The following is a 15,134-nucleotide window of genomic DNA, read 5'->3' as shown; positions in this document are numbered from 1 at the left end:
TGTCCGATTCGCGCCACCGATAAAAAATTCTTAATCGCCGCTCTCTCCGATGGCTTTCTCTCTCCTCTACCGGAGTCTGGCTCTCTCACCATTAATCGCGTCACTTTCTCTCTCATCTACCGGAGTCTCTCTATCTCTCTCACCCCCTTAATCGAGTCACTCTTATCTCGTCTCTTTATCCTTGAGTCGAATCTCTGGAATTCTATGACTTTCCACTTTGCCTCTCTCTCTCATCGCGCATAGCTGCAATCCTTTTCGAAGTCTCTCTCTCTAAGCGGCACCTCTCCATCATAGACACCCCCGGCATTCCTCCCATTTTCTCCCTCTACCATCTCTCTCTAGAATCCCTATCGACATGTCTTACGTACCTCCTCACCTCAGAGCTTCATCTCTACCCCATTCCCACTCTACAGAGACCCCCTCTCAGCCTCTCAACTCTCATAAGCTCTCTTCTCTCTACAATGACACTGCATCTAAAAACTCTTTCAGCTATTCCTCAAGCTTTGGTAGCCCTAGCCGAAGCAGAACCAGTAATGTCTCCCAACCTAGGGCTCTTAGTGTCCCGGAGCCAATCTTTCAGCAATGGAAGCCCTCTGATCGAGTTCTTCGATTGATGCCAGAGCAGGTTCCATCGATTCTCTCGTTTTCACCAAGTTTGAATTGATTCCTGTTATGGGTTTTTTTTTTTTGGTTTTAGGTTTTTCCTGTATTTTTTTTTGTAATTCTGATTATTCCAGGTTTCATCATTTCTTATGTTTCTATTTATCATTTTTTATATCTAACGTGATGTTTTTGTGATTATGCTATGGAATTATGAATATGAAAATGTTGGGTTCTGGATTTTTCAGTTTACGCTTGGGTTTATTGTCTGATTATGCACTTGTTTTCTTGAAATTTTGTTATTTATTGCACGCATTTCATTTACTTGTAATTTTTAGGGTCATGGAATTTGTATTATTTCTTTTTGGGTTCTTGCCCTATTTGTTCATTAGCATGTATTTTGCATTATTTGACCTCTCTCTCATTACTTGATCTTTCTCTCTCTCATTATTTTATTTCTATATTTTTCTCTCACATTGTTTATTAGTGTCCTCAATTTCAATGAGGCTTGAGCTACTTACACTAGTACTGGTATCATCAAAACTAAGCTTTGGACAATTTAGAGGATAGGTGATAGCAACTTTACATTACCTCACTTACTGGCTTAATACTGCGTCTCACTCTCTAATTAGTTCATTTATATTAATTTCTCTGTTAGCTGATGAACGTTGGTCCCCTCAATGTCACGGAACCTCGCTTTATTGAACCTTCACTTATTGAATATCTATTTGATAGATGGGGGGCATATTGTATACTTAAAGGTTACAGCTTAGCCTAGTGAGAAGGAAATAATAATTGTACTCAAAGCAGGACACAGCTCACATTAGGCCGTTGATATGTATGTGATGATGGATGGCTGGTCTGAGTGCCCCATACAATACTCGCCGCAAGTATTGTAATGTCACGTCCGAACCTTGACGCAAATGTTTGAAAGCTGTTGAGCTTTGTTCACCTCCGAACATCTGCATCTACCACTTACATTTGATGAAATAATTTCACCAATAGTCTCTTCAAATCTTTCCTCCTTTCACATTTTAGGTTTTATTTTCAAACGTCCCTCCTGTCTGCTCACCATATCACTAGAGACCATAGTTCCTAGCTCTTTCAACTCTCAAAAGAATTCAAACTCCATCTGTCAACCATATCATGCGATTTTCATATTGCAGTGATGTGATTTTCTAGGTTAGGGAAAAAGGAGTGATGAGAATAATGGCTCATAGGGTTATATGAGAAATGGACAATAATTTTCTTTAATGGATGTCACATGAGAATGTGTATGGTACGCTATACTGTACATTCCTTGTGTATGATAAGGGGTACTTGGAGTGGCCATCCACCATATCATTGGATGGTGGATGTCAGTGCTGTCCACAACTTACTTAAATTGGGATATTGGTTCATGGTCATTGTTCATTAATAAGTTCTGATTGTGGATGGCTGGTACCCATATTATACTCTGTACAAGTATTTTATACTTTTCTTGGCAGTGTCAATTTAAATGCTAATTGACTTTATTTAATATGTCCACTTTTCTCCTTCTTCACACTTCATAATAATGTATGATATTTGATGACATTGTTTAAAAATTGAAGTATTTGGACAGGTCATCAGCTTAGATATACACTATCATTCCCTAGATCGTTTACACTATCATTCCCTAGATCATTTACCTTTGCATGCTTATTGGTCTGTCTTATTATGCCTTTCACTCATATTCCTGTAGGCTTGTGTAAGTTAGCCTATTGACATGTTCTTTAATTGCAGATAGAGGATGTTAGGTTGCGTTTAAATATTGACGTCTCAATTCCTCTCGATTCCCTTCCTGCCCCTGCACCCATAGAATCCTTTGAGGACATGGTATGTTATGTTAATATGTATTCTATTTGAATTTTGTATAAAAAATGGGCCAGTACTCCAGAAAGCAATGGGCTATGATATACTCATAGGCCATTGGGTTTGTCACAATTCAATGAAATGGTGGATGATGATGGAGAGACTGCCAGGCCCAAGGGAATAGGACATGAGTCCAAGGTCCTTTCCGTCATCTAATTTGGGCAATCATGGCCCTTCTGTACTAAGGTTCTCCATAGTCTATTGGATCAAAGTATATTCTCCCTTGAAAAACCAATGCTATGTGCTTGTAAGTAAGCATTGCCATATAAATGCTGACTGGTGGGATATTGGCATCTTTTTTTAATTGCTCTTTGCAGTGTTTGCACACAATCATCATGAAGGATATTGCATTTCATGAATACACTCGACCAACCCCTATTCAGGCTCAAGCGATGCCAATTGCTTTGAGTGGAAGGGATCTGTTGGGATGTGCAGAGACTGGGAGTGGGAAAACCGCTGCATTCAGTATTCCCATGATACAGGTACCATACTCACATTGGTCTTCCATTCTTAAGACATTTTTCTTGCATGGGATACGCATGTTCTATTGTAATTCAATGGACATGAAAAACCATAGTCCCTTGGGTTAACATCATCGTTTAAATGGATAGTGATGCTCCAATGGACTCCGTTTTTGGATTTTAATATGCTCAACGTATTTACATGGGCATTTATATGTGGGTTTTTTGTTTATGTGTATCCCTATGGATATGTACATCAAAGATCAAACATTCTGTTTCCACGGTGGCACATTGACATTTTATGCTCCTTATTGCAGCATTGCTTGGCTCAACAGCCTCTTCGGCGTGGTGATGGACCATTAGCATTAGTCCTAGCCCCTACGAGAGAACTTGCTCAACAGATAGAGAAAGAGGTATTAATGTGAGTCAGTGAATGCATGCGTCCCCTCATCCACAAACATCCATTTTTAAGACGAACATTAAGGAAAGGGCATCTGACCAAAATATGAAATTTGATGGTGCAAAAAAAATAAAAAATAAAGATTTTCAAATTTTAAATTTTTTTTTCTTTTTCATATTTATGATCACCATAGCCTAGATCATGGATCTCCAAAAATTTGGATCAAGATGGATTTTGGAGGGGGTGACGCACGAATGTGTACAGGTGAGTTGACTGGCTCATAGAAACCCCACCTCTAAACACACACACGTATAATGTACGTATGTATGTGCATATGTATGTGTGTATGTATGTTTGTATATATGTCGTCTTTGTATGTGGAATAGGCAAAGATGTCGTGATTCTATGTTGATGACTGACTATTGTTCTACCCATGTTCTGGAAGTTTCTCCTTTGAGATTGGCGATTCACACCAGTATCATGAGGCCTTGTTTACATGTTTATTTTTATTGATTAAAATCAGCTGTTTTCACCTCTTTTTTTTCTTTGCTTTTGTTTTCAAGTTCTGGCATATTTATGCTTTAGGTTAATATTCAAATGCCCTCTATGAAACTTTCTTCCATCCTTAGGGTTTTGAACATAGTTACCGGAATCTTTCCTCGGACCCCGCGATTCTGGTTCCGAAACCCGTTTCCTCGTTTCCGTTAAGGAAACTCCATGGAAACAGTTTTTTTGAACCAATGAAACTCAATTTTTTTTATTTCGGAATCTCGATTTCATACCTAGGTGGAAACTTTTTTTTTGCAACATAGGAAAGTCAATTTCTTAATGTTGGAATCTCGATTCCTCACATATGTGGAAAGCTATTTTCGGAACCAAGGAAACTCGATTCCTTAATTTCGGAATCTCTATTCAACACTTCTTTTAAAAATATTTTTCGGAACCAAGGAACCTCGATTCCTTAATTTCGGAATCTCGATCCAACAGATCTAAAGAAACTTGAACCCCCTAATTGTGAGTAGACGTTCCCAAATAGATTGAATCTGGCTTCTAGCGTTTTGATTCTATGTTAAATGATACACGATTGTACAAGTAATGGAACTCATTCCGTCAAGGTTTTGAATCATCTACACCGTATAAAACATTAGTTTCTTGTAAATAATAACCACAAAAGTAATGTTTTATTTTCTAGTGGATATCATACTTTAAGGTCGCAAATGATAGCATTAGGCAGCATGTGTACTTGAAAGGGGTATTATTATTTATAAGGCATGTATTTTAGAAGGAATTTAATGAGATTGTGTTGCTTTTTTAGTTATATTTATTATATTTCTTATATTTGCATTAATGTAAACTGCTATAGTTTCTTTACCTTGCTCATAGTTATGTGAATTGCTTAAATGAACTTGCACGACGTCTCGCCTTGCAACATTGCTTAGTATTGTACTACCAATTGCAAGATTGTTATTAGTAATGTTATTTTTACTTCTTTTTTTCCTGATTTAAATGCCTATAGAATAATGTGCCATATATTTGCGGTGATGTAAACTGTCTTGGTTTTTTAATCTTGCTCATATGTCATCTGAAAAGATGGCTTAAGTGATCTTACACCATATGTAGCCTCACAACATTGCTTAGTATTGAAATACTGAATGTAAAGTGGTTATTAATAATGCTAATTTTATTTATTCGCCTCTAATTTAAATGCCTATAAAATATTGAAATCATGTAATAACATATAAAGTAACACACATGGACTGACGATTCTGCACAACAACATATCTATGTACCACATATGTTAGAAACTCGAATCTAGTGATGTCGGAAACTCGATTCTGCTATTGTAATTCTCGATCTCAAACCAATATGGATCTTTGATCCATACACTTGAGAAACTTGATTCCAAATATGTTGGAAACACGATTCCATAGATGATAGAAACTCGATTCCAAATATGTTAGAATCACGATTCCATAAATGATGGAAACTCGATTCCAAATATGTTAGAATCACGATTCCATAAATGATGGAAACTCAATTCCGCATATGTCGGAAACTCGATTCCATAGATGATGGAAACTCGATTCCACATATTCATGAAACTTGACACTTGGAGTGTCGAACCCAGGGGGATGGGAATCTCGATTCCAAGGAGGCCAGAATCTCGATTCCATATGTGGATGAAACTTGGGCCTATTTCTATCGATACTCGATTCCTGAAAATTAGGAATCTCGTCCCCAGCGATTCCTATTGTACGGACAACGATTCCTACAATAGGAAATTTCTGGCCAGGCACGATTCCACGATTCCGGTTCCTGAAACGATTCGGGTTCCCTGACATTTCCAACAACTATGATTTTGAATTTTTTTTTTTTCTCCATTACTATCTGTTTTCTTCTTGAAAATCACTTCCTTCTAGCTTCCTTTTACACATTAGAAGGTATTTCCATGCCTTACTTTTGTTGGGTAAAATTCTTTTCTTCTATAAATTTGGGGCTCAGAATTTCTGGAGAAGTCAGTTAATTAGAGATAGAGTGTAAAAATATACTACATTTTAAAAATTACATACTACATTTGGGTACTGTTAGGTTCATTAGGGATAGCAAACTACACGACCATTTACCTTTGCACGAAAATGTCACAGGTACTCCTAACTGTCAGATTTGAAATCAGTTGACTAGGAGTGTGTCACAAAGTTCAAAATAAAACTTTTTGGACTTTGACTGCAGTCAATACCACACCCACAACTGTCTAATTTTACACCTAGCAACTAAAGGCAATTGTGTTTCTCAAAAAAACTAAAGGCAATTGGGACCTCCTTGTTTCGAAGGTGAATTGTCTATGCTTTTCCCGGCCATCAGATGTGAAATCAGATGGCTAGGACTGTGTCTCAAAGTTCAAATTTTATTTTTTGGACTTTGAGCGCAATCAATAGCACACTCACAACCATCCTATTGCACATCTAACAATTAACGATGATTGTGACCTTCTTGTACCAAACATAAAGGGTTTTATTGTATAATTTTAGTACTTTTTATACTATCTCTAAGAGTCATTCTTTTTGTTGTCAAGAAGCAAGAATTTAACCTGAGAAAATGAAATTGCATTACATTCAGTCAAAAGCAAAAGAAATTTTTTGACATGTTGCTTATGAAGCTTAAAATTATATTCGCTGATTACATGGAGCTCAAATGAGTAAATTACTTCTAGTAAGTTAAACTGATTAAAATGATGCGTAAAAAATAATGTACTGTAATAAGTGAGTAACACACCTTAGTCGTTTATGTTTTGCAAAATTTAAAGTAAGCTCATGCTCTTAGGCCTACCACGAGTTAGATATTCTTGCCCAAATATTAACATGCTTGACTCTTTCTCTCTCTATCCCACACCCACACCCCCACACCCACACCCCCACACCCTTACCCACACCCACACATACACCCACCCACGACTGTGCACATAAAACTGCTCATTTTTCTGAGATTTGTGAGCCATGGACTCAAGAAGTATCTTAATACCAGAAAAACTAGGTTTTTCTTCTGGTGGTTCACAGATTCTCCCTTGTATGGCGTTTAAATTTTGTGCCATCATATATATAATTTGGAATTACATGTGTTTCAGGTTAAGGCTTTCAGCAGATCACTGGAATCTTTCAGAACTGCTATAGTCGTGGGGGGAACAAACATAGCTGAGCAGGTATCTGTTCTCTGATGGGTATTTTCCTGTGGAAGCTCATCTATATTTACTTATATCTGTATGCTATGTTTTTTCAGATCCTCACTCTACTCATGCATATATTAGTCTCTCGTGTTTTCTCCCCCTCTGTCACTCTCTCTATCTTGTTGATAAGCATGTCCTCGGTGTTCACTTCCATTTGATCTTTGTGGTTCCTTATTCCTTTATGTTATTCAAGTGATAGACTATTATAAACATATAAAAATGAAGTAATTAGTGATACTTTTTCATGCATTTCCCCTCGTAGGAACCAGACTCTTTTCCAACTCTCATATCTTGTGCTTCTATTTATCATGACAGAGGTCAGAGTTGAGAGCAGGGGTACATATTGTGGTTGCCACACCAGGAAGATTTATTGATCATTTGCAGCAAGGGAACAGCTCTCTATCAAGTGTCTCATTCGTTGTGCTGGATGAGGCTGACAGGATGCTTGATATGGGTTTTGAACCACAAATAAGAGAGGTAATTCAATAAGACCTTTTCTTTTAAAGTTTTTTGAGTGTGTGTGCACAGAGCACCTTAAATGTTCAAGTAGGTGGGGTTCTTTAAGTTTCTTACAGAGAAAATCAATGTCACTTGGGTTTTTAATGAGCTAACCTCCTTCAGGTGATGCGGAATCTTCCAAAAAAGCACCAAACATTGCTGTTTAGCGCAACTATGCCTGTAGAAATTGAAGCTCTCGCACAGGTATTGTGCCTCATAATGTCTTAATTTTGTTAGTTGGTTTTGTTTTTCTTTCTCTTGGGTGGGCGGATTATCTTGTCTTTCCTCCTTCCCTTGATCTTGGTGTGACCTAGAGGAGAAGACTGACGACATCAATATTTTGGCCTGGTTATAATATTTTTTCTAAGATCCTTTAAGAACCAAAATTATATCACACATACGCTATGTTTAGTGTGTGTGAGTTTGTGGGTGTGTGAGTGCGCATGTGTGTATCTACTGATTGTTAATAAACTTCATAAAAGGATAAATGGCTATGAAAATCACCATGAAACACATACAGTGGGCTACAATCCCATAGCCCATATTCCTTGTTATACATATGTAAATTGGTCCATTGGTTGCCATGTTAGCTTCCTTAGATACACATTACAAAATGGAGAAAAATTGAATTTTGACAATTGATATTTGATTTCCAAGAAAACTACCTCCTGATCTGCTTGAAACTGGAATACCCCTTTGAATCATTACCCAAACTCCAAGGTATGCTGGGATACTTTTACATTGGCTCATGTAGCATCTTCAACACCTGAAGGTTCTATTATTGCACTTCAAAACTCCCCCATGCTTATTTCCCTGGGGTTGATCCATGACTAGCGGGAATTAGTTTAGAAATTAGTTCTTTTCACATCTCCCACTAATTTGTGCATTCTTGCTTCTCTCTCTATAAAAGTTCCATTTATCAAAAAATTATTGATTGCCGAGTTGAGATCTTGCTGCAGAACTGAAGGAGGCATTTGTTTTCTAGCATCTTTGAAGTTGTTCCATTTGGTACTATGTTTGTCTGTACATATCTGAATAGGATTTATCAAGTACATTCCCTTTTCTTTTGACTGAATTTTTTATTCTATTGATTAGTGGTATGAGTTTGTGTTTTCTATTAGGAATATTTGAATAACCCTGTGCAAGTAAAGGTGGGAAAAGTTAGCAGTCCGACAGCCAATGTATCTCAGATTCTTGAGAAAGCTATTGAAAGTGAGAAGGTACATTTCTTATATTAAATTGATGATGATGCATCATAAACACTTTCTTCATTTTTATTCAGAAGTGCATTTTTGGGTAGGTCTTCATGTGGTAGTTTGGTATTGGATAACAATATCAAACTTGTGATATTTAACACAATAAGATATTATAACTCCCATAAACATGGAGAAATTTAATATGGCTTTATTCCTCAAACAAGCTTGAAATGACAAGAGGTTGTTCTACATCTTGCCTAAAGATTATAGGTTGTTCCTTTCAGAAGCAGTGTTTATGTTCAAAACTTCAAATCTTCGATCAAAGTTAATGTGGTCTCAAATTTGAAGTTTTGGTTTGGTCTCTGGTCAAAACGTTCCAGAAAAAGTTTGGATCTTGCTCTATTCATTTTAGTTCCTTGCATGTGTCTCGGTGAAATATAGTAGTCATTTCATCCTTGACTCCTTGTCATCTCTTCCTGAAATTAGCGGTTATGATGGTCGTATTTTGAGTAGAGAAATAATGTGATAATCTAATGGATTATGGAAACCATGGTCTACTGGGTTGTCACCATTCAATGAAATGATGAATGGTGATGGAGAGGGATTGACCCTCCAGAACAGGACCAGACCCACTTTCCATCTCTCTTCATCATTTTATGGGACCCCAATGGATTATTTTTCTGTATTCCACTCTATTAGAGGGCTTTCCCATTTGAGCATGAGTACCAGAGTTATTGCTGCTTAACACATTTATTTCTTTGGAACTTATCATTATGTTATAAAGTGACCTTGTAAGTGTCATCTTCTCTGGCTGATAGAGATTTTTTGCAATGTCACAGATTGATCGGCTTCTGGCTTTGCTTGTTGAGGAGGCATCTCAAGCTGAAAAGTCAGGGCAGCCTCTTCCTTTGACCATTGTTTTTGTAGAAAGGAAGGTGGCCCTCGTATTCTTTTTCTTCTCCAATTATTATTAGGGATGGCATACTATAAGAGCGTTTACCTTTGGTACAAGAAGGTCGCAATCTCCCCTAGCCATCAGATGTGAAATCGAGTAGCAAGGGGTGTCACAAAGGTTGAAAAATGGTTTTTTTGGATTTGAGCCTGGTAGTAATTCACCTTTAGCCGTCCAATTTTACATCAGACAGCAAAAGATGATTGTGACCTTCTTGGGACAAAAGATAAACAGTCATCTTGAAATGCATATTCAATTGCGTATGGTATAAAGTACTCCAAAGGTATTCATTGTCTAATCCTGATAATAGACAGTGGAGATTAATCGTAGTGGGGCCAACCAGGACACTCTCTTAGGGAGAGTTAATCTACCAATACCTTCTGCTATTGGGAACAGACAGCTTATTCCCCTTTTTGGTTACCGTAATCCATGCTTCATTATAATTCAATAATCCACGCTTCACTTTAATACAATATACTTCTTTTCAATCTTTTCATGTTTCCTTTCTTCATTTACTTTGTTCACAAAATGCCTAAAATTCCTGATCTTTGAAAACAAAAGGAGTGAAAACAGGCCTAGACTAACAGATGTATTTCCATTTTCCGTTTTTGTGAGGAATTTGTCTAAAGTACCACCAAAATGCATATGATTGAATAACTCATTTTTCTTTCCATTCTTTTGGCTGGATAAAATTAAGATTGAAACTGCAACCTAGTGCATGTTACAGGACTTTGGTGTTTCAACCCAATGATTGGATAATGAAACTCGAGAAGATAACATATATGTGCATGTCTTTTTTATTTTTTGCCCCTCTATGTTCTTCTAGAGTTTGGTGCAAAGAGCTCTATTCTATACCAATATGTTATAGCACTATGATCCCTATTGTCTACACATATATACGTACATATACATATATGTACGTCTCTATTCTGACTAAGTGACCAAATTTCCTTTGTTTCCTTATCCCATAGTACTCGTAAATGTGGCAATCAGAAATTGCAAATAACTAAACCATAGTATTCTTTCAAGTGCCCAAAGTCAGAACTACAGTATTACCATTCAAGTATACAATATAAAATACTACATAACAAAAAGTATATTATGACCCACTGGGCTTAGGCATATTCATAATCTGTTGGGGTCATCATAGTCGAATGAAATGAAAGGTCTAGTCTGTCTCATCCCCTCATTTCATTGGATGGAATGATCACAGTGGACTATATGGTATTTCATAGTCCATTGGATTATGAAATACTTTCTCATGATAGGAGTCCTTGAGGATTGAGTATCTTGTCTTGTCCTTATTTAGACTTTAGAAGATTTCCATTTTAGATCATAATATGCGAAATTCTCTCTTTCTATAGACAAGGTGTGACGAAGTTGTTGAAGCTTTGGTTGCTCAAGGTCTGCATGCTGTGTCTTTACATGGGGGACGGAGTCAAAGTGAGAGAGAAGCAGCCCTATGCAGTTTCAGAAGTGGCTCAACTAACATTTTGGTATCTTTTATTCTTAAATTTTCAATCTCTTTGAGGTCTCCATGGACTTTTTTGGAGAAAAACCAATTTGGAGAAAAACCAATTTGGAAATCACTAGACAAAAAGATTGCTTTCTTTTTATGGGAAAATGTGCTATGATCTACATGACTTGGGAATATTATGGAGCCTATGGCCACAAGGGGCCATCAACATGACATAATTGGTTTCAACATGCATTGTAACATTTAGATTCTTAATTTATTATTCTAACTTTTAGATACTGAAAGTATGCTATGATCCAATTCATGATGGACAATAGGCATAGTATGTTTTCCCCCTAGAGATATGCTCACTGCTGGATACTTTTGATGCTGTTGTGTAGGTTGCCACTGATGTGGCATCACGTGGTTTGGATGTGACTGGCGTAGCACATGTCATTAACCTTGATCTTCCAAAGGTATATCTTTGTCCCTCTCTCGGATGCTCGTCGGTGCCAATATAATTTCATGCAATGTCTCTATAACTAAGATTCACATGATTTAATTATATTTAAGGTGCAATCAGCTTCAGAGAGAAGCTGTGATTTATTAGGGAAGAGGGGCATTTTTAGTAATGGTGTGAGAGAGAGCATTCCAATAAATTGAAACTTTGAAAGAGAGCATTTCATTACATGGTTAATCTACTCATCGTTTTACAATAGTTTAATATGGTCAGCTTTATCAAAAAAGAGATTATTCATTGCATTCATGAATGGTGAGTTATGGCCCCACTTTTAATTGCTAAAGGAACATATTAATTTGTCAATGCTCTATAATTCTTATGTGTCATGTCAAATTTGGAGAAAAATGTGATCGGACTTCTGTTCCAGGGAACTATGATTGGAGACATGGACCTAAAAGATTTCTTTTTCATCATGATTCAGGACCAATGCCATATTTTCTCTCGTGCTTTTTTGGGAAATATCTCTCTCATACACACACGGGCATGTGCGCACACACACGATGAGACCATTACCTTTCGTTAGTACCGATCATAAAAAAAAGCTGTCATGTGTAAAATTGGATGGGCCCTGGTGTGTCATTTCTTCGCATAAAGTCTGAGAAAATGTTATTGGAATTTGGGCTTGGTATACGTTACCCCCTAAGCCCTCCTGATTTCACATCTGAAGGGCTTGGGGTGTTTATGACCTTTTTGTACAAAAGTTAAGTGGTTTCACTGCATATTTTCACTATAGATGTATATCAACATATTGCAGTTATAAAAAATGAGTTATATCAAGATGTTACATGCATTGATACATGTATCGTGTGTCACTAGATGTTTTCGAACATACAAATACATAGCATATGGGCATATGTCGCATACATTGTAATTAAAAGCTTTTCCTTTTCTTCTAAGCAGTGTAATTAGAAGTTTGTTGGACATTTTTGTATTGTAAATTTATCATCTTATGCTTTATCATATAGGAGGAGCAAACCTGTTAAAAATCTTGGAAGTCGGAAGTTGGAACCCCTCTGTATTTGTTTTCCTTAGTGTCATTGCCATTCAGAATATTCCCTTTTTTATGGTACGTTACTTCTTTTCTACTTTTCTCTTATGCAGACAATGGAAGACTATGTGCATCGCATTGGAAGGACAGGGCGTGCTGGAACTACAGGCCAAGCCACATCTTTCTACACTGATCGTGATATGGTGCTTGTTGTTCTTTTCCGTTTTGATAATTTTTTCTTGCTTTTGTTCTCTTTTTTTGATATTTTTAACTTTTTTCAGTTTTCCCTTATTTCTGTCATGGTTTATTCATAAACATGGTAACGAGGTCCATATGTTGATGGTTCAACAGTTAGTTGTGGCACATATCAGGAAGGGTATAGCAGATGTGGAATCAGGAAATGCCATGGCATTTGCAACTGGAAAGGTATGCTGTTTTGCTATACTATTGTCCTTCATTTGGCTGATAAGTAATATTGTGTTACTTCCACTTGTCAAATAGTAGCTGTGGCAGTTTTAGTAGTAGTAAGCTAGCAACAGCAGCAGCAGCAGTAGTCGTAGTAGTAGTTGTGGTGAAAGTAGTAGTAGCAACAATCAGTAGTGCTACTAAGAACAGCATCAAGAACAACTACAGAGCCCTTATCTTTTTACCTGAATTGTGTGGAGAAAACGGAATCACATTTTGTAGGGTGCTCCCTGGTGTCAAGAACAACTATGAGTCATTTCCTTTTCAGCTGATTTGTGTTAAGAAAATGGAATTACATATTGTAGGATGCTATCTGCTGTTTATTGTGGTAGTTTTGAATGACATATTTGATTGTCTCTGCTTCTTTCCTTCGGGTGCTTTTCTGTTAATTCCTTCTTGAGTTCTTTTTTCACATTATATTTCAATAAAAAATTTCTTTTGGGGTTTATGTTAATTGTTTTCAGTCTCTTCTTTTTTTCTTAGTGGATTCCGCTTTACTTTTGTGGGGTAATCATGACTCAGAACTAAATTTAGTTCTTGTCTTGCCATATATATCCTAGTATTATGCTGCCAAACTTAGTCATCATCAACCAAGCCTTATCCCCATTATTTGGGGTCGGCGCTTGCCAAAATTTTAGTAAATAACTAATTTCTCGATTGGTATAAATATTTCATGATTCGGCTTCTGCAAAAAAAAAAAAAGATAAATAATTACATAAATAGAACATTACAATGATTAATCATATTATCAAAAAACAAAAAGACATGAAAATGATTATTAAAAATAAAAACTAAATAAACAGAAAAAAATCAAATATTTTCCATAGTTCTCTTTTACCAAGAAAAGAAGAAAAATATGATTATTCTAGGCAAAATTACATTGTATCTTTTCATAGGTTTGTTCATATAATTAATAATTGAGATTAACCAGGAGGCAAGGAGGAAGGAGAGAGAAGCAGCTGCTGCACTCCGAGAGGCCAAGAATGGCTTCTCTAAGTTCTCGTTGTCAGGGCCTGCTTCAATTAATGTGGAGGATAAGTACAGGTACATGCTTGCGCCCCAAACCATCAAGAGAGAAGGTTCTGCAGATGATGCGTGGGATGACTGAGAATCCCATTTCTCCGTCTCTTCTTCTCTGGTCATCCTACATTTTAAGAAGCCTAAGAACTAATGGCCTCAACAATCAGTGAACAGGTGAGACTTTGTACTTCATATTGTTTCGTTTTACTCTCTCTCTCTCATCATATTGTTTGTGCGTTGTCTTCCCAAAGTGTGATCAAGCCTCTGTAGATACAGAAATTTGGCCTCGTATTTCTTATAGCTTTTTTGGGAAAACTATTTGAATGTGTTTTAATGAAATATGCCTATCCAAGACCACCTTCACTAGATAAATGTGAAAATCGTGAAAGATTCCATCCCCCATCTCCCTCCCTCTCTCTCTTTCTCGATCTGCTTCCAACCCCCTTCTTCTTCTGTGTGTATGAGAGTGAGAGAGAGAGAGAGAGGGAGAGCAAGAGAGAGGAGGGGGGGGGGAGGGGGGAGCAGGGGATCTTGGGCATTTGTTGTGGTTGTTTACTAGTCACAAGATACTGTTTATGGTGCTGCAAATGAAAAGGAAAGAGGCTGAAAACTTATGAGTCACGGATCACATTTATTACTTTTTTTCTTTATCCCATTTGCCTTGCCCTTTATTATCTGGTAATTACTGATGAGCATGTGTGATTGTGATCAGTTATTTTTGGAAACAGGACATCAAGATTTAGCTTGTGAATGGGGTTTGGAATGGGTGATGCCTTGAAGGTGAAAAATGGTTCAAAACTTGTAAGTAAACTTTGTCTTTCTTTTTATTTGATTTCATTTATTTTGCTTTTTAATAGTCACTTGTATTTTGTTTTTCAATTACCCATTTTATATGGTGGGTCTGTAAAACACTCTCTCATTCCGACTAACTAGTAGATTTTTTCAGTTGGAAGTTTTGGTTTCA

The 15,134-nt window shown here is 36.9% G+C and overlaps 1 protein-coding gene across 2 annotated transcripts; it reads left to right on the top strand.

The window, feature by feature from the left end:
• The first annotated feature begins 235 nt into the window (after window positions 1-235).
• LOC18432336 (DEAD-box ATP-dependent RNA helicase 20) lies at window positions 236-15,134 on the top strand. Of its 2 annotated transcripts, none has more exons than XM_011624364.3 (15): window positions 236-625; window positions 2,365-2,457; window positions 2,811-2,975; window positions 3,272-3,367; window positions 6,977-7,051; window positions 7,391-7,552; window positions 7,697-7,777; window positions 8,695-8,793; window positions 9,609-9,704; window positions 11,086-11,217; window positions 11,579-11,653; window positions 12,799-12,888; window positions 13,037-13,111; window positions 14,082-14,344; window positions 14,899-15,134. In XM_011624364.3, the coding sequence occupies exons 1-14, from the start codon at window positions 356-358 to the stop codon at window positions 14,256-14,258; spliced, it is 1,686 nt and encodes a 561-aa protein (XP_011622666.1). In that variant the 5' UTR covers window positions 236-355; the 3' UTR covers window positions 14,259-14,344; window positions 14,899-15,134. The 2 variants fall into 2 exon arrangements, with proteins under 2 accessions (XP_011622666.1, XP_006842508.1); XM_006842445.4 differs by having other exon boundaries at window positions 14,883-15,134.

The sequence above is a fragment of the Amborella trichopoda genome, chromosome 8, assembly GCF_054954075.1.
Source record: "Amborella trichopoda isolate Santa Cruz 75 chromosome 8, AtrichopodaSantaCruz75HAP2 v2.0, whole genome shotgun sequence".
Taxonomy (NCBI): Eukaryota; Viridiplantae; Streptophyta; class Magnoliopsida; order Amborellales; family Amborellaceae; genus Amborella; species Amborella trichopoda.
This window is presented reverse-complemented; position numbering and strand designations above follow the sequence as displayed.